Source organism: Acomys russatus, chromosome 6, assembly GCF_903995435.1.
Source record: "Acomys russatus chromosome 6, mAcoRus1.1, whole genome shotgun sequence".
Lineage (NCBI taxonomy): Eukaryota > Metazoa > Chordata > Mammalia > Rodentia > Muridae > Acomys > Acomys russatus.
The window spans coordinates 70,135,284-70,155,012 of NC_067142.1; the positions used below are offsets into that span (position 1 = coordinate 70,135,284).

The 19,729-nt window shown below is 39.7% G+C and overlaps 1 protein-coding gene across 4 annotated transcripts in view; it reads right to left on the minus strand.

The window, feature by feature from the left end:
- The window catches only part of Rgs7 (regulator of G protein signaling 7), a 366,490-nt gene that overhangs the window by 41,804 nt on the left and 304,957 nt on the right, over positions 1 to 19,729 (minus strand). For all 4 annotated transcript variants that reach the window (XM_051147937.1, XM_051147939.1, XM_051147940.1 and 1 more), the window contains exons 7-9: positions 6,591 to 6,655; positions 5,611 to 5,687; positions 5,426 to 5,507 (exon numbers count right to left, since the gene is read on the minus strand). In XM_051147937.1, coding sequence (XP_051003894.1) covers positions 5,426 to 5,507; positions 5,611 to 5,687; positions 6,591 to 6,655 — 224 coding nt within the window. The remainder of the gene's footprint in view (positions 1 to 5,425; positions 5,508 to 5,610; positions 5,688 to 6,590; positions 6,656 to 19,729) is intronic.

The window sequence follows — 19,729 nt, forward strand, 5'->3', positions numbered from 1 at the left end:
GATCATTCAGAATCCACCTTGAAGAAAAAGAATAAACTTGAATCCCAACACCAAGATCCTGGCTAGGCTTGGGGATGTGTGCCTGGGTGTGTCCGTGTGTGTGTGTGTGTGTGTGTGTGTGTGTGTGTGTGTGTGTGTGCTTGTGTGTACTTGTTTGTTTTGGAGCCTCCTCATTTATCCACTTACCATAAATCCAATTCACGCACACCATTTTCAAAGCATGGTGTCTAGAAGTATGCAGTAAACTCTGAAATAGATTTTTTTTTTTCTGAAATAGATCTTTAACCAGCATTTTAACCAATACTTTTTAAACATTGACTTAACTAGATGGTAACTTATCAATAGTGATTTTCAACACCTGAGTGCTTGGGTGGGGTGGGAGTATAGCTCAGTGATAAGAAGCTCAGCTGGTATGGCAATACCCTAGGCTTCAGCCTCAGAATACAAAAGTGAAATAAAATAGATCTCCTTTTAACAATAACTATACAGGAAAAAAACCCCAAATCCCATATTATCTTGACTACAACAAAATCTAGTCTCTTCCTTCCGCTGTGATCTTGAGCTGTTTCTGGGAATTGCAGCTGAGTCTTTGGCAAGTGAAGAGCCTGTCTCCTTTATAACACCTCAATTTAGTTTTTCCAGAGTGAACACTGACACGCTTAGAGACAGTAACTTTATTTCATATAGGTATTAAGTATAAGAGACAGATTATGTTTTCTAATCTTACTTGGAGATGACCTCATATTTTTTTAAAAATCATATTAAAATCCTATTATATGTATTTCCTACATTGCTAGGTTTTATTTCACGCACTGTATCATAACATCACATTAAGCTGGCTTTAAGCCTGTGGAGATGCCGAGCTGCTGTGATGCCATTTGCTCATCATATTCTTGATTAAATAAATGGAACTAGATCAAAACAAGATCCAGCAGGCACAACCAGAGCAGCAAATCCTCTCAGCTGAAAAAAAAAAAAAAAAAGCAGCTTTCTAAGGACCGACACTAGATATATATTTTAATTAAAATGTCAACAAACAACATTGTTAAGATAACTCAATTTCCAGTTACTAAATATAAAAACATTTACATATTTATAGATGTAAATCATCCCAGGAAAATATAATTATATTACTTAAAACTTATTGACTCAGATTGTGTCTTACTACTGTTAAGTAATGAATATACAGCCAGTTAGGATAATAGGAGTGCCTATTATCTGGATGCTTTTTAAGACTCTGTGATTGTGTCATGGATTTTTTTCCTTTGCTTCTTTTTCTTCCTCCCTTTCTTTTCTTTTCTAAAACATTTTTAATTTCTAAAACAGAGTCTCATGTTGCCCAGGCTGGCCTCTGAGCTCACTGTGTAGCAATGGATTGACCTTAAGCCTTTGATTCTACTCCTGCTTTCCTAAGCCCTAGATTGCAGGCGTGTGCCGCCAGGCATTGTTTTTCAGTTCCGGAATACAACCTGGGCCTTCCTTCATATGAGGTCAGCACTCTACAAAGAGAAGGACATTTATAGACTGTGCCATGGCTTTTCCGTGAGCTTTTTAAAGATCTCTAGTAGGGCTGGGCAAGGTGCCACTCACCTTAATCACAGGAGTCTGAAGACAAAGGCAGCTGACTGGATCTCTGTGAGCTTGAGGCCAGCCTGATCTATATAAAAAGTACCAGGCCATCCTAGCTACGTGTATCCATCCTTTCAAAAGGAGATATGCTTAGGTAGACAGCAAGAGTCCAGATTATAGAAGTCTAAAAGTGTCCCGCTGTGTAATTTAGTTACTATTTTCAATATTCTTTTTTTGTTGATCCATTTTGTAATTATGAAAACCTACACCCATCCCTCTAAGTAAATTTTCGAGAATGGCTAAACCTCTGCGTCTATCCCTGGAAACGAGTGTCATGTCTGTTGTTGCAGTTAACTCTAAGTTAGCACGTTGAGGGGGAATTCTGTGGTCCAGGGTTGACGCCAAGTAGATAGCCCAATAACCACCCTCATGCCTGTCTCAAGCAGCAGAACTGGGATACTTTGGAGACAGGAGATACATTTGCGACACGTTCCTTGGCTGAGACCTGCTGTAGAGATGCACGTGCCTCGTTTGTAAAATGCTGAAGTGGGGCAAACAATTAATGAAATTGGATATGGAGGGGCATCTCTCCTTTCATCTGGTGAGTGGACAGCAAAAACTGTCACACTTCCACTGTGAAGCCATTCGGAGAGTAGTTCAGGAAAACAGACAGTGGCCAGACACAAATACCCCCACAGTATTTATGCAGGTATAGGACCTACACTGCAGAGGTTTGATCAGTGTCCATCCATCTGGTACAATATAATCATGGAGGATCACAGCTTCCTGGTTTGTCTTAGAAACTGCAAGCATAAGAATCCCTAGGACCACTCCTTCCCTTCTCCTCTTCCTCTCGTCCAGCCTATCAACTTGTTTATTCATTCCAGGACTCCGCTCTGTTCTCGGTGTCAGTTTATTTAGAGGGATGGTTGTCTTAGAAAGCCCCCTTTCAGTGACCAGAAAGATGGTTCAGCATTCATGAGCACTGGCTGCTCTTCCAGAGGACCTGGGCTTTGATTCCCAGAACCCACAGGCTAACTGAACTCATCTGTAACACCAGTTCCAGGGTACCTGACACCCTCTTCTGACTTCCCCGGGGTGCCAGTACAAATAGTACAGATATATACTTTCAGGCAAAACAACCATACATGTAAAATAAATAAAGAAGTGTAAACAAACAAACAAAGAAACAACAACAACAGAGAAAAGAAAAGAAAATCTCTGTCTTTGCTTAGTTAGCATTGCAATCAGTGACTAGAAATACAGTTTATGCACTGACTGCAGAGGCCATCCGTGATGGCAGGGACCCTGCTTTCCTCATCTTTCTATCTCTATACATCCCTTAGTAAGGACCCAGAAATCTGAGAAGATGAAATACCTTCTCAATGGCAGGCATGGCTGTCAGATAAGGGTTATCATTATGTAAGTTTGGGATCATTCAAAACTGTTCAAAACTCTCAAAGCTAACGCATACCACCTCTCATGCAGACACAGCCAACCCTTAGCCACACACAGCTAAGGATGGCTAGGAGTCTGGCTAAACACAAAATCATACCTAACAGCAACAACAGCAACAAATCAGAAATTGACTTAAAACACTACATAATGTGTGCATTGATAACATGGCCCTCAGCCGTAAGCTTTGTAGATGACAAGATCATGCTATTGCCATGAGTAAAGGTTGAACACATGTACAAGTTATGCATATAGCTATAACATAGAGACAGTAAAAAAATGGAAGGTAGGGTTGATTTGGGCAAATACCACTCTCCAAAGCACAAAAATAATACAAGTCTATTTTTCTTTAGAAAACAGACAGCAAAGACTTGCTTGTCATCTCTGTTCGGGGCATGGAGCCCGTGGCTTCAGGATGGCATAAAAAGTGTGATTCGAAGAGCATAATCAAACATGGGATTATGTTCGATTATATAGAAGGTATTGATATTAACACCCTCTGCAGGCTCAGGGTTTCAATGCTTATTCCCAGCAGGTGGCGCTGTTTTAGGAAATTGTAGAAATTGTAGATGTGGTCCAGCTGGAGGAACTAGGTGACCAAGAGAAAGTCCTTAAAGGAGTATTAGCCCTTGCTACTTGCTTCTGTGTGTAAGTTTCCTGGGCCACAATGAAGTGACTAGAGCCCTTGTCCCCGGCTTCTTCACTGTGATGGACTGAGCCTTTTGAAACTGCTCGTGCTTCCTCCCTAACTGCTCTATGCCAATGTGGACATAGCAATGGAAAACAATCAAGGCAGCAAGAGGCCTCTAGCGTCTGGAGGCCGCTTTAACAAAACAGAAACTCTGTGTTGTACCCACATGATGCTTACGAGTGTGATGCCACAATTCCTTCTTCACTACAAGCAATAAAACCCCAACTGTATTTTGAATGGAAAAGCCAAATAACTCAATTCCTCTGAGAATTAAAATGACAACAAATTCAAAATAAAACTTAACAAGTGCATTGCTGTGTGAATTGAAATACATACATATGTAAATAAGTCTCTGGATTCCTTCTATTTCGGTCTGACTCAAAAGATAGTTGAGGAGAAAAATTTAAGGTAGTGTAAGTCATTTGTTGTGATCCTTTCTCTTGCTGTGAACCTATTATTTATTCTAGAAATGCTTATCTAAATATCCTCTAGAGGCCTGTCTGTATTTAAAGAAGTGCATAGAAGAGAAAGATATCTCTTCAAAGCAAAGATATCTTTTCAAAACAAAAATGAGACTAGACATGTGATCTTTCTATTTGTTTCATTATTTATTATTTTAAGTATGTGTGTTGGTCTCACAAACACACACACACACACACACACACACACACACATGCTCATATTCACACACAAGATTCTGCAGAGGCCAGAGAGGGCGTTGGGCCCCCTGGGCTAGAGTTGTAGGCAGCTGTGAGTCACCCACCATGGGTAACTGGACCCAGGTCCTCTGCAAAAAGCAGTATAGGCTCGGAACCACTGAACCATTTTTCTACTCCCATTTGTTTCTTTAGAGACACGGGCTTCCTATGTCTGTGAAGCTGACCTTGAACCTGAGCGGTCCTCTTGCCTCAACCTTCGGAGTGCTAGAATTACATTATTCAAAGTCCTGAGTGTTTGTGGTGCCACGCATAGTAGATGCACTGTCTTGTGGAGGCTTCGAACCATGGTTAAATATCCCCCACAAGGTTCTCTGGTACAAAGAGCACTCAGTACTTGTTACACCAAGGCACATAGTTTGATAGAGAGAACTAAATTCTTATATAGATTCAACATTGTATGAGTTGGTGGGCTGATGAGATAGCTCAGAGCATCAAAGCCTTTGCCATTGAACTTGCTATATGAGTTCAGTCCAGGAGTCCACATGGAGAGAAATGACTCCCAAGAGTTGCTCTCTGACTTCTCTCCATGTGCCCCATCCCTTATATGCAAAATAAATAAGCAAAAGTTAAAGAAAAGATTAAGAAGTATGACTGATTTAGAGCAAATGATACGCTAACTTTCAAAAGACACAACAGGCACCAATAACTTCTAAAGAAGAAAATGAAGGTAAGCAATAACATTTTGATTCTAACTCTCTCTATCTAACTAAAAGCCCAAAACAGAGACAGAAAGCATAAAGGCGATGCTGTATTTGCAGTGTGCTTTTCCCCTGTAAGTGTTGACGGCCGAATCAGGCCAACTCAGATACCCAGAGTGAGCTGGCTAGCCACACAAGAGAAAAAGCATCCTTTTTGAAATATACATTGCAGTAAGTCTCATCTTATACAGAGATGGCCATCTTGCCTTAATTAATTCACCCAGGCACTGGGCACTCTTCTCTTCCCAACCTGAGGTGTGGATTCATAGAAACATGCTTGCGAGTTTACTCACCACAGGCCTGTGGACATCCCAGAATGCTCTCTCTTGACTATCGAGGATCTTCCTTTCAATTTTGTCTCTCTTCTTGTCCACTCTGTTAATATGGCAACATTGATGCGTTAGTGCGGGTGAGTGTACTGCCTCCGCACAGATGGCCGCATTAGAACAAACCTTCCCAAAGACTCACAAGGACTCACTTAGCTTGTGCTTCTGCTTGCATAAAAATGAACTCCCACTTCCGGGCAAATGCTCTCTGCAGCCGGGCCAGGCTCTCCTGAAAAACATGGGACAGCTGAGGACATTTTAGTGTTCCTTTCAGAGTTCCTCAAGTATTCCATAGACTCTGAATCTGAATCAACAGTGCTTTCTGAGCTCAACTAACCATGGGCCTCCTGGGTTCAGGGTAGCCTCTGACTCAGTATATAGCCAAGGATGACTGTAAATGTCCCATCTGCTCACCTCAGTGAGGACATTATTGTGAGCTGCTAGCATGCCTAGTTATATAGTGCTGGGGGTAGAAAACAGAGCTTGGTACATGGTAGGCAAGCTTTCTAACAACTAAGGCCCAGGCATCACCAGCATCACTCATCTTACAGAAAACACAATGGAAAGCACTGCCTTTCTGTGCCCACTTTATGGAGAGTCAGGAAAGCAATGCCTTCCTACCACTGATCCAATCAGTTTGTTCAGGTCCTGAAAATAGCTATTTAGTCCTTGGCAGCCCAGTATCTGCTACTGCACAGAACTCCAAATTGGTTATCACAACACAGCAATCATTGGAACAGACTACACTAGATGGCCCGTATCTGATAGTGCTGATCAATCTGATGTTTCTGCTAAAGTGGTCCCCAGGATAAATGGTTTTCAGTCCTCACAGTTTGGACATTATCTACTTAGTACTTATCTGAAACCTTTAGAGTTCAGTTAGTCTAACAGAAGAAGATGTGCTACTACTTTTTATACATTGAGTTTTTATGTTTAGAATTATACTGTCCTTAATAGGTTGGGAAAGAGGAAGTAGGACAAAGAGGGGCTCACTAACCCACTGGGCTGTCTGATCCGAGGAAACCTGGTCTTTATGATTCACTGATGCAGAAAGGAATGGAGTACCCAGGCATGGCCAAAGGCCTGATTTCTGCCCACTTTATAGCACTGTATGAGCATCTTTGGTACTTACGGCTTCATAATCTGCTAGCTCTAGCCTTGCCTTGTTTTGCATTGTTCTCTTGCAGAGATAAACAGCTGAAAGAAAAAAATAACATCATTTCTTGGCTGCTCATTAACACCAAACCACTAAATATAGAAATAGCACTATGTGTCAAGGTACTTGTCATTTTCTCTCAAGTTTAAACTTCTATTGTTATATTTTTAAGACGAAAATAAATAATGATAAAATAACAAGGTTAAGACTCAAGTACTGGCATTATGAAGTCACAAATAAAATGTTAAGAGATGGTAATTATTTATTGGTATTAGATGGCTTCCATGATTTTATTATCAGCAAGTAATAAGGAAAAGTAAAATCTTTTCAAAGGGATTAAATCAGTTTAAAAATCTAAGCAGATAAAAATAATTTCATAGAAAGTAACTGCATGAAAAGATACCTGGCTTAGGGATTTTGACTTTTTTCTAGATTGTACTGTCAACTGCAAGGATGCATCATGTAGACTCAAGGGTTCTTGGCATCTTCCTTGCTTTATTTCACAAGAGTCACTCATTGGTCAGTTGCTCTGTGCTAGGAGAGCAAAGCCACTTATGTAAAATGTGCTTTCCCTCTAAGGCATTTTCCTCAGTCGGCTTGGCCACCATGCAAGTCAGGCATGGCAGTAGGGTTCTAGAAACTGTGAGAGGGGTAAGGGAGGGTAGGAGTGGCAATGGTGCAAATCTTCAGATATTTGAAATTGTCTTGATGCCTCTCATGAACACGTCAAGGCAACAAGGTCTGCAGGTTTAGTCCTAATTGCCAGAGCATATTCGGTCATAGTTTTTCATTAGATGTGAGACTTGGATCTCATAAAGCCTAAGGCTAACTAATTATATCAGTCTACAAGCTGAGTGAAATCACTGGGTGAGGCTCATTAAATATCCTTTTCATAAGACTGTCCCCGTGGAGATGTCTTGTAAGTATGATGTTTGCACTGAGTTATATTTGTCTTTTGTGAGATAAGGAAACACAGCTACTATCTATCACTAGGACTGCAGTAGCCAAGGATGGCGAAGAGAAGAATGTTTACTTCATGGGGACTAGAAATGCAAAGGCTAAATTTGCACTTGGAGAAAGTATTCCATATAACTCAGATGTGTCTGTGTGTGTGTGTGTGTGTGTGTGTGTGTGTGTGTGCGAGTGTGTGTTTTACAGGGTATTGAGCCTAGGGGTTTGTGTATACTAGGCAAGTGTTTTACAAGTGGGATATAGTGAGCTATATCCAAGCTCTCAAATTGAAATATATTTTTCTGAAGTAACCTTCTTGAAAATCATGAGAGACACTCTTGATGACTTATGGCATAAAACCCATGAGCAGTTGGCAAGAGGCTCTGCCACTCAGGTGATAGTTGAATAGTAAGAGATAGGATTTGATCCAAATGCATCTTGACAACGTGAGTTGAGAAGGTCAAGTTTCTGAATCAGGTCTCTGAGTAAGCACTGGGTAAAAAGGGAATGCCACCAGGACATTATTTCTTTTAATTCTAGAGTTCTCTACAAAGTCCACTGTATAAACATTGATGTCTGTGACAAAGTGTTCAGAGTCATACCCCACAGAAGCCAGGCACATCAGTGCTATGACCCTTCTAGCTAAGGATGAAGATGAGAATGTTTACTTGATAGGGACTAGTGATGCAAAGGCCAAATGTGTGCTTGGAAAATATACAACACATAAGCCAAATAATGCAAGTGAAGCCTATGGTGAGGAGGCAGCTCTGTTTCTTTGTGGGCTAATGTGTCTCCTATTCTGGAAGTTAAAAAAAATTCAGACAGTTCCCACAGTCTTGCTTCTCAAGTGGCGTGCCTCAGGGAGTATCGAGTTATGGACAACTCCCACTTCCAGTGACGAACTCCAATCAACACTCCAAGTTTTGTTTAAAGTTGAAGTCACCTTCATGACTGCAGACTGTTCATAAAAGGAATATATGGATAACAACATGTTATCCATATATCAGCCCTCCTCTTTGACATCAATAACCATCGACAGAGCACCTAATGCAACAGGTTTTTAACCTGTGGGTCATGACCCTTTTGGAGGCCACATACCAGATATTCTGTATATCAGATGTGTACATTATGAATCATAACTGTAACACAATTACACTTATGAAATAGTACCAAAATAATTTTATGGTTGGGAGTCACCACAACATGAGGAATTGTATTAAAGGACCACAGCATTAGGAAGGTTGAGAACCACTGCTCTAATCCTTCTAGGTATACAGAATAGGAAAGAAAGAGATAGAAGAAAAGGCAGAACAAATTCTCCAAGGTTACACATCTTTATTTTACCTGGTGCATAATCTGCATCTTATTCCCAAAAACAACGGGCAAAAAGTAGTAAATACCTTTAAACAAAAATGTGTTTCACCAGACTACATATTAATTTTTATTACATTTATTGCATGTGTATGTATGTGCTTGCAGGCACACATGTGCCATGACATTTGTGGATATGTGTATGCGGCGGCCAGAGAACAACTTGTAGGCATCGGTTTTCCTTTTCTAGTATTTGGGCTCTGGGGACTAGCCTCACACTGTGAGGCCTGGTGTCAGCCACCTTTATCTGCTGAGCCACCATCTTGCCAGACCCCTTCATGATGTTTTGATTTGCAGTTACAGTGTGGAAGTGCTAGTCATGCCAATTGTTCGTCACCATCAGCATCACCTCACCATGCTCACCGTCACCATCCCTCCAATCATGTCACATCAGAATATCGAAAATCCACCCTCCTAGTAACCTTCAAACACACGTACTAACTGTTGTTACATGTTATATAATAGAGTTCCAAATCCTATTCCCTCCGCCTGCGTAGCTGCATTCGGCAATGATTAATGGTGCTAGGCCAACCCCTTTCCATAGGCCTATTGGTCATTTCTTGGTCTTTCCATGGAAATATCCAGGCAGGTCCTTGCTCGTTGAACTTGGTTACTTGCTTTCTTGCTTAGCTGACAGAGCCAGCCTGATCTAGCTACTCTCTGAACTCGACAGAGGTTTGAAGCACATGTCTTCTATGTGTTGCTTCTGTGGATTTTGGAAACTGCCCCACCCCCACCCTGTCATTGTCACACTTATTGATAGGTCCTCATGCTTAGAAAAACCTGCCACAGAGGAGATGCTCAGCATCTACCTGCTGAGTGTAAACATCAGGTTTCACTGACCTCTTGAAGCTTTGTTTATTTGCTTGCCCTGTTTGGTGAGTCAGCTAGTGATGATACAGTGGATTTTTATGTTGGAGAATTTGAGATTTTCCAGTTAGATTTAAAAACCATTTGTACAATAGAGATGAAAAATGAATGCTCCTTACGTATGCAAGAAGTCCATTGTACCCCTAGGCTTCTGGGGGAGAAGGTTAGTTAAGAATAAAGATGATATCTAGTATATTAATTCTGTATTATATGCATGGTAATATACATATACTATGCATCAGTATTTTCATTTTTCTTGTATTACAATTTGCTTTTTTGTATTAAACATAACATGATTGAAATGTACTATATTGTTTTATATTATGTAGATACATCTTTTTTCTATAGCCACTGTACCCTGTCCAGTGAAAGAAGAATGCACGTGTGCATGTGATGGTTATTTCACCATATTCCTATAATTAAATAAATAAATTATGATTGTTTGCACAATGATCCGTTAAAGGTTTTTCTTCACATGTATTTGAACACTGTGGCAAATAGCACAGTTTGAATTTTACAACACTGCTGCATTTTCATGTATAAGACTCTTCTCTCAAGGAATGCTGAATTTTTTTCTCCTTTGGGTTTTTTTCTAGTATGGCTTGAGGAACATGTGTTAAAGTGCAGTGTTTTCATTATTTTCCAGTAATTGTTTTATTATATTTCCAGCAGTTTTCTTACTATAGATTTTACTATAAACTATTTCTGTGGCTTGTATCCTCACCAATTTAATAATGTTCCATTTAGTATTTCTCATTAGACACGTATTGCAACTGCTAATTTTGTCTTCTTATATTCCATATGCCTGGCACATCGTTGTCTACCATTTTGTTTGTTTACTTATTTTGTTAGCTTTTAAGCAAGGTATCACTATACAACCTAGGCTAACTTTAGACTCTCTATAAATACCGGGTTTGTTAAGTTCACTGAGATCTGCCTGCCTGTGCTCTGGAGAGCTGGGACTAAGGGTATGCGCCACCATACCTAGTTTGCCACCATCTGTTTAAACTGACATACTTTTTTTTAACTTAAAATACAATGAAGATACTTGTTCTTTTGATAGACAAATTTAAATATTTTCATTCTTAATTGTACTTCATGTGGATATTTTGTTTGCATGTATGTCTGTGTACTTCATGCATCCAGGTGCCAGAGAAAGGCATCAATAACTTGGACATGGAGTTACAGATGGTTTAACCTATGTATAGGTGCTGGGAATCAAACCCAGGTCCTCTGGAAAAGGAACAAGTGCCCTTAGCCACTGCCATCTCTGCAGCCCACTATCATTCATCCTTTTGGATACTTTTGGAATTTTTTTCTCACAACTTCCTTTGTCCCTTTCCTTCCTCCTCTTTCTTTGTTTATTTTCTACTATTTGTTTCATGAGTAAGTCTTCTTTAGTTCCTACATTAGTATTTGATAAGCAATAAAACTTGTTAGTCATTCAAACTTACTTCTCGAATAAAGGCTCAAATATTTACCTCCATGCACTATGACTTCAGAAATTAGATGGTGACTAATGCAACCTACCATGGGGGTGGGGGGGGACCAGTTTATCCTTACTCTTTCCAGCCTTCTAATATTTTGATGAATAACATTAATTTTGTACTGTTAATTGGCATCTTAGAATAAATTGGAGTACTCATGTTTTCTTTAAAAACCATTTTGATCCAGTTACTTTTGATCCTGGAGAGAAGGTGAAGAATGCTGTTGTCTTGGGAAATTAAACCGAAAACTGTCTTTTCACAGTTTTCCCTTCTAAGTGTAGATGTGTTTAATGTATCCAAGTTTCGATTCCCTCGCAGCTCCTGTCAATTACTATTTCAGCTTCTCATACCTGCTTTTGCCTTCCCTTGGCATTTGCCCACTTGTCTGGGTGAGGTAACCACACAGGTAACAGGGAACTGGAGAACAGCATGCTGAGCCCCAGGCTTTCTGTCCACTGTCCACACGGTCCCTGACCTTCCTCCACTTCTCCCACCAGCTGCTAAGCTTGCTGCCAAACAACTGGGAACCTGTGACACCTAGAAAATTCAAGTCAGATTAGGGATGAGACCTTTGGCTACCACACTGAAGTCAAAGAAACGCTGAAAGGCAATCAGGCTCTCTCTGCCCTCGCAGAGCTCCCTTGTATTTCTAGCCGTCGTATCTGAATAGGGGGCTCATTAGTGTGGCTTCTTGGACTGGATACAGTGCTTTAAAAGCTGCCAAATCCTGAAACTCTAGTTATATCCAGAGGGTCCTTTCCTTATGACTGGTGCTCTGGACAGTCTGTGGTCTCTGCTCCTTTCTGTGTTTTCATCTACTCGCTGGTAGTTTCACCTTTATTCTTTTTAGTCTATTCAGGGAAAGAAAGGAGTGATTTTGAAAAACTGCTGGAGAGTATGGTTTATCGGTCTGTCATTGCTTTATACATCTCCTTTAAAGCTCAAATACAGTCTAGGCTTAATGGACACATGGGTAAAACTTCAGTGATTTGGATGTTTTATATATACTGAAATTATTATTATTTCAATTGCAAAGAATGACATAGCTCCGCCCCATTTTCAAGAATAGGATGTGTCTGGACTGGAGATGGCTTGGTAAGTAAAAGCATGCACTCAGCCATGCAGATCTGGCCCCAGCTACCTCATAGGAAGCTCGCAACACCAGCTCTGTGTGTGTGGAGATAGGCATCCCAAGAGCTCTCTGGCCAGCCAACTTAGACCAAACTGCACATTTTTGGTTCAGTGAGAAACCCTGTCTCATGACAATAAGGAATACTGGCATAGAGGGAGACACCCAGCACACTGCTCTGGCCTCCACACACACACTCAAGGCACACACACACACACACACACACAAACACACACACACAAACATACACAAGAATAGTTACGCACAAAGATAAAATCTATATGCCTGTGACATATCTATTAATGATACGTTAAACTTTTCATACATCTTTGGGCTGATGGGATGTCTCAGTGGGTAAAGGTGATGGCCGTCAACCCTGATGATCTGAATTCTATCACTGGGATCTGCATGGAGGACAGAGAACTCTTGCAAGATGTCCTCCTACCTCCACACATGACATGACACTTGTACCCCCATGTAAATTAAAATTTTCTTTTCCCTCAAATCCTAAAACAACCTGTGGTATTTTGAATAAAAATGACTCCCATTGGCTCATAGTGGGTGGCACTATTGGAATACATGGCCTTGTTGGAGTAGGTGTGGGCTTTTGGAGGAAGTGTGTCACTGGGGATGGGCATGAGGTTTTAGAGGCACTCTCTCGTCCTGCTGTGTGCAGTGCTAGACACAGAGCTCTCGGCATCTCCAGCACTGTGTCTGCCTGTGCAATGCCATGCTTCCCACCATGAAAGTAATGCACTCTGAACCTGTGAGCCAATTCCAATGAAGTGTTTTCCTTATAACGAGTTGCTGTGGTCATGGTGTCTCTTCATAGCAATAAGCCTAACCAAGACATGACCTCGACTCTTCCTTCAGTGACCACTGCTGTGTCCTGAGCTCTCCTGAGTATCCTACTATGTCTTCTCTATCTCTGAACCTGTTTCCAGATTTTCCCATGTCCATTTCAACTGTTCAACATTATGGATCAATCTTCCAATCTACCACGTCATCACCTCCGACTGACTCCAACTTGCTCATTGAGGCTTTAATTACATCTTTATTTTTGCACTAATGTAAAATCCACTGGATTACTCCTCAAATCTTTCTAGAACTATTCCAGTGTCCTACCTTATTTTCTGACATTTCCAGTTATTGTTGTAATCATCTAATATGCTATTTCGATTGTTCCAATCCCCACTTCTTGGTCTCCTGTTCATCTTCCTGACATCTTTGTGTTTCATGTTTTCATGTTGAACTTGTCTACTTAGCATTAACAGGCTCATTTTTTGTCTTCTATGCAACTGACTACAAAACAACGTTCTGTAACAACTTCAGTTCTTCATTTCCTTGGTATTCCATGGGAACCACCAGTCAGAATCCAGTTTTTCTACTGGTTTAGTGGCTTGGCGATATTCCTGCTTAGGCTTAGGCTTCTTATATGCCTGAGACTGTACACCTGAAACATCATTTTGTTTGCTCCCTCAGCTTCCCTGCTGCATTTTTGAGGAGGTTGATGCCATGACAATGAGATGACATTGAATTGTGTCGTCTCAAGTTGCAGGGAGGCGTCTCATGAACTGTGGTCCCAAGTGATGTCTCCTGTCACTCTTGGGGGACCAACCTCAGAACAACTCAGGCCTTTCCTAATACTTGATCCAGTGTTCTCCCAACCTCTGTAGAGCTTCAGATTTAGTGCTTTTCATTTCAGCTCATTATTTCTGTTAGGACGTGATGAGTTTTCTCTAGGCGAGGTGTTTTTACTATATGTGAGGTTCCATTTCTTTATGTCTGAAGAAAGATGTCATTTATTTCAGCTCTGAAAGCTCATGCATTGTGGACCAAAGACTCCACAACAACAATTTTCACTCCAGATCTTGCTCATTAAAAGGCTGATATCTATCAAAGCACTGGCTATCACTTTGTAAAGCAGGCCCCGAACAAAAAAAAGAGTCATTTTGAAATGAGAACTGTATTAAAATCATGGCTTGCTGTTGTCTTAACCAAAGAGGTGTGACTGATAAGTGGTGGGAAAAATAGTTTGTTGAAATGATGTAAAATTACATATATGGACCATTCTGTGCTGTGAAGGTGTATAACAACATGTTATAGAAATTTTGCTGTAACAATATGAATTTATTCTTGAAGTCTGCTAAATTTAAAAAATCTTAAAAAAAATTAAAAATAAAACTTAATTTATACTAGAAAATTTATTCTGTCCGGCTAGTATTTTTATCTCTCATTTTCCATGCTATATATATTTCTTTTCATATGTAATAGGAAGGAAAAATTTTAATAATATAGTCTCTTATACCTCAGGGCTAAAGGTAGCTAAAGATAACCTTGAATTTCTAATCCTCATGCCTCATCTTTTCTAGAGTCACTGCTTGAACCCCAGCCCTGGGATTTCTTTAATTATGCTTTACTTCAACTTTTTCTGTTTTACACACACACACACACACACACACACACACACACACACACACACACACACGATATGTATGGCTTCTATGTTAAAAAACACACAAATATGAACATACACACATGCACACACAGTATGAAGAGTAAAGATTAAAGAAATATAATTTTTTTGTATAATTTTGGAGTCAATCTAGGTATAGTCACCATTTTGAGCATTTCGGTTGAAATCAATGATGCCATCTCTGTTTTACTAAAATGCACTTACTCTCTATTTTTTATTATCTTTCATTTCTTCAAATTGTCCAAAGAAACTAAATAACAGCAAAATCCATTTTAGAAAGTGTACATATTCCATAAGGTCTGATGTGAGGAGTGAGCATGACACCTAGTGAGGAGCCCCAGGTCCTCCTTGTGACCTAAGCACAGACACTGTTCTTTCTCGGCTGGAAAATACACCTAAATCAGAGGCATGCCTTGGAAGCTTTGGCCAGCCTTGCCCTTGCTTTACCCCCTATGGAATTTAGCTGGAGGTACAGCACCATGACGTGGACAGCAACAGAGGGACCCTGGGGAACAATGTATTATCTAGTTTCTTGTATTATAACAGCTCTGATCTATCCAAAGCTTCACAAAGAAAGTGGAGAGCAGCAGAGCACTGGGGTGCCTTAGAAAAATATTCCTCAGCTCAGAGAAAGCTCTTTGACAAGAATTTGACACCACAGACTTAACAAGAAAGCATAAGCTAGACCGTCAAAGGAGCCAGGAGCTCAACAGAGAGCATTCAGTAACAACAAATGCTAGAAATGCAACGAAGCAGCATATCTGGGATACTTAATAGCCTAAAGAAAAAGTTGTAATTATTTAGTCAGTTTTAGAACAATCTTTATTGAATGTCCTGCAAAGTAGAGTTAGATCTAGGTTTCTTTCTAAGTGTCTTATTTTTCAATGTCTTCTTAATGTGGCCAATAAGAGGTGTGGCCTTGGCTAGGTGGCCTTTCCTACAGCTCTTTGAATCTCAGCTGCCTCAGGGAGATGGCCAAATGGAATGATTTCTCAGGTGTTTTGTAGCTCTGACTCTTATGGATAGAGGAAGACAGGTTCTCTCGCTGTCACAGGCATTGGGAGCATGGCAGTAGAAAGGCAGGCATGGCACTAGAACAGTAGCTGAGAACCAAATTCTGGTCCACAAGCAAAGGCAGATAGGAAAAAAGTGGCCTTGGCAATGACACAAACTTTTGACATTTCAGAACATGCCCCCAGTGACACACCTCCTCCAGCCAGGCAACCCCTTTTAATCCTTTGCAAACAGTTCCACCAACTGGGCACCAAGCATTAAAATATATGAGCCTATGAAGGCCAGGGGAGCCTTTCATTCAAAATCTTACCAGGGACCTCATATTGTTTCCCCTTCTTAGTGTGAAACCAGTATAAGTTTCCTTTCATTCAAAACAACGCAGACACAAAACAGCACCTTTTCTCCACTCTTGGTTTGCTCAAGCACAAGTTGAACGTGGACATTTGAGTGGCCTTTTAACTATGGCCATTTAACTAAAGACTCGCTTTTTCTGGCAAATCACTTGAATAAAAATGTGGTGTTCAAATGTCTCCCTTTTAAATCAGAATGGTCTTTGTTTTTACTATGGCCACAATTAACAATAATTTTCCTTCAGTAAAGCTTTAACAGACATCAGAATGCTCCCTGTAGTTGCTAGTTTGTGGAAGCAAGTGAGTGACAGGCTGACTATGTTTTTTGCTATTGTACAAGAGCCTATAGTAACACAAAGGAAAATTTTGCTTGAACATAGATATTTTCTAAGTCTCCTGTGCCCCCTTTCATTTCTTTTTTTTTTTTTTTTTTTTTTTGTTGTTGTTGTTGTTAGGTAAAAGCTCTACCCAAATCAAAATATTTTCATTTGCCATTAATTAACTCATGGACCCTTGCTATGAATTAATCAGAATTATGTCCATTGTATTGATGCTCAAAAAGGGTTCCTGCTATTTTGACTCAATAATTCTTAAGAAAGTGTAGTATACTTGGCTCACCCAAGGAACTTGGCTTGGGAAAGTTTGTTAATCCACAGAAACCTGGAATCTATGCATTTTAAAGCACGATCTACAGAGAAGTCACTGCTCTGGACTATAAAGTGTCCTCACATTGCAATCTTCTCCCTCAGTGTACATGAAACAGTGGCAAGTAAACTATGATTGGAATGCACAAAGTGAAACTAGGTGGCTATTAAAACCAACTGAGGCTTCTACTTCACAAGATTTAGCAATACCACGAAGTTGCAAATGGGGTTCCATCAATCTTCCCAGAGGATATTGTTTGCCTGCTGAGAAGTGTCATTCTGGCTTGTTTTTCAGAGAACAATGTTTGTAGCTTTGTATTGAAAAGCAATGTTCATTTCATGTCAATTAAGTTTGCTATACATTAATTGAGAGGCATCTATGTATAAATTGCATTGCTGAACTGTAACTTCTAGTTAGTTCATAGAGGGACAAGGACATGTTACAGTTCGACTGTGAGTCCCTATATTCCCCACTGTGAAGCAGATTCATCTTTTCTCTTAGTGTATGTTTCTGTACACTGCCATCTTATTGTTATGGTCATTTCCTCTTCTATCTAAACCTTAATGGGAAGGCCATGAACTATAGTACTTGTGTTGACATAAACATGTCATAATTAGAAGAGCATGAAACTCAGTTCTAAGCCAAGTTATGGTTAGAAAAGTATCTGAGCAGACTGCCTGTTAGGAATCTCTTTGCTTATTCCTCCCTTATCCTGGGCAAGAAGCTAACATGTGTGCCATGCATGTGCTATGTCGCTCTCTCTGTTGGCCTCAACCTTGTTTACTGAATGCTTGGCATTCTGCCATATGGCGCTTAATGCCATCTTTTAGGAATTAACCACCCCCTTAAAATCCATCATCCACTTCCTTATTCTTTCTTTCCCTCTTCTTTTCTGTTTTTCACTTTGTTGACAAATATTTGAATATTAGTTCGAGTAAATCGTCGCCTTGTTTCTTTTTCTATCAAGTCCTCCAAAGTTCCATCTCCCTAAATTTCTTGTCCACTCTACATGGGTGTGCAACCTAGCTGAGAAACAATGTGGCCCAGTGAAACATGAGTAAAAAGCTTGTCTGATGGAGTGACGTAAGCAGAAACCCTGGGTTAGAAGCCCGAGCCTGTTCTTTGATTAATATCAATGGATAGTTCAACACGTCTGACTCATAGTTGTTTGTCATCTGTAGAGCATGGCTAGTAACATTTTAAAGGTTTTCTGTGAAAGATAAAATTAGATAATATTTTTAAATGTCCAGTGAAAGTTACTAAATGATTCAAGCACTTGCTATGCTATTAGTTAAAATGTAGTTAGATAATCAGAAGTAGCCATTAAAAATCAGACATTATGGAAAATTATGAGAAATAGAAAATTAAGTTAATTTATCTCCATAAGTACAAATAGATATCGGACTTCAAACTTTAATGTATATCTTGAAGAGTTTATTTATAGTGTTTACTAGTAGCCTAAGTTATACTCCCAAGCTCAATTGGCTTGAAAAAACACCAAGAATTTATAGTTAAAAATTACTTCTATTTTCTTACTTAATAAATAAATAAATAATGATAAAAAGAAAAAAGTAACATAGATACTAGTTAGATATTTAAGAACTAAATGTATATTTCTATAAAACAAAAATGTATTTCTTTCTCTTTTCATAGCTTTACAGATAATTTGAAATAAAAAGACACAATCATCAGCAAAGTAAGGAAGGAGCCCAATAAGACAGGTCATCAGGTACTATCATGTGTAAGTCAGGGACCTGGTTTCTTATACAGAACAACAAACAGTTAGATGCTCCTAAGCTTTCATTACAACTAAATGCACCTCTAGAGAGCAGATTATGGACTGAGAGTACACTCCAAACACTGATGGGATTTAAATGTTTATTTTATTGATATCACACTTGAGAACAGTGCACTTTCCATTTGGATAACTACTTGTGTAATGTGGAAAGGCCTATGGGCAATCCATTTATGTGCTTCCGTAATAGTCTAACGTATACATATCTGTAGGCTCAATTTTCTTAACCAATATATTTTATTACAACTTATTAACCGAGCGTACATCACTTATAATCTGACTAACCAAAACAATTGGAGAAGAGGATTACCGAACGCAATAACAAAACTGTAAGGACATCAGTTCCGAGGAACGATTCTCCTGGTATAATCAGCAGAATTTCTTCTGCTGGAACCTGCAGTAAGCAGAACCCGGAACCTCAACAGGAGCTGGAGCCCCGAAGCCTTCCCTTGAGTGCTTCTCTCTAGGAGCGTCTCAAAGTAGAGCGAGGAACAGCCAAAACTATCCCTAATCTCCAAGAAGCCCCGCCTCCAGTTTTGGGCTCATTTATATATCTCCTCCCAGAGTCTGTTCACGGGATCTTTTCAGCTGGCAACAATCAAGCTCCCGCACGAGGTGGTCGGTCTTCTAGTGGATAAACATCACCTGTTCTCTCACAAGACCATTCCAATCCCACACTTGGGATCGTAATGAAAACAGGTTTATCTCTCCTTCACATGTCCTTATATGTAGCTATTCAAATAAGACAGTGACCAAGTACTTAAATATTTGGAAAATAAAACCCTAGAACCTAGACAGACTATTTTGCAACTGTATTTTTCACCAAGAAGTTCTGTGAAATGTCAAAGGAAGAATTTGCAAACATAATTTACATTCTTCACATAGAATAAATATTTTAGTTCCTTTTAATAGTCTTGACAGTGAGTAAACTTTTACTATTATATTATAAGAATATGCCACACTTTTCTTAAGGAGGAGCTTATTATATTTTTCATACTTGAACATAATTTATTAGTGCATGATAAAT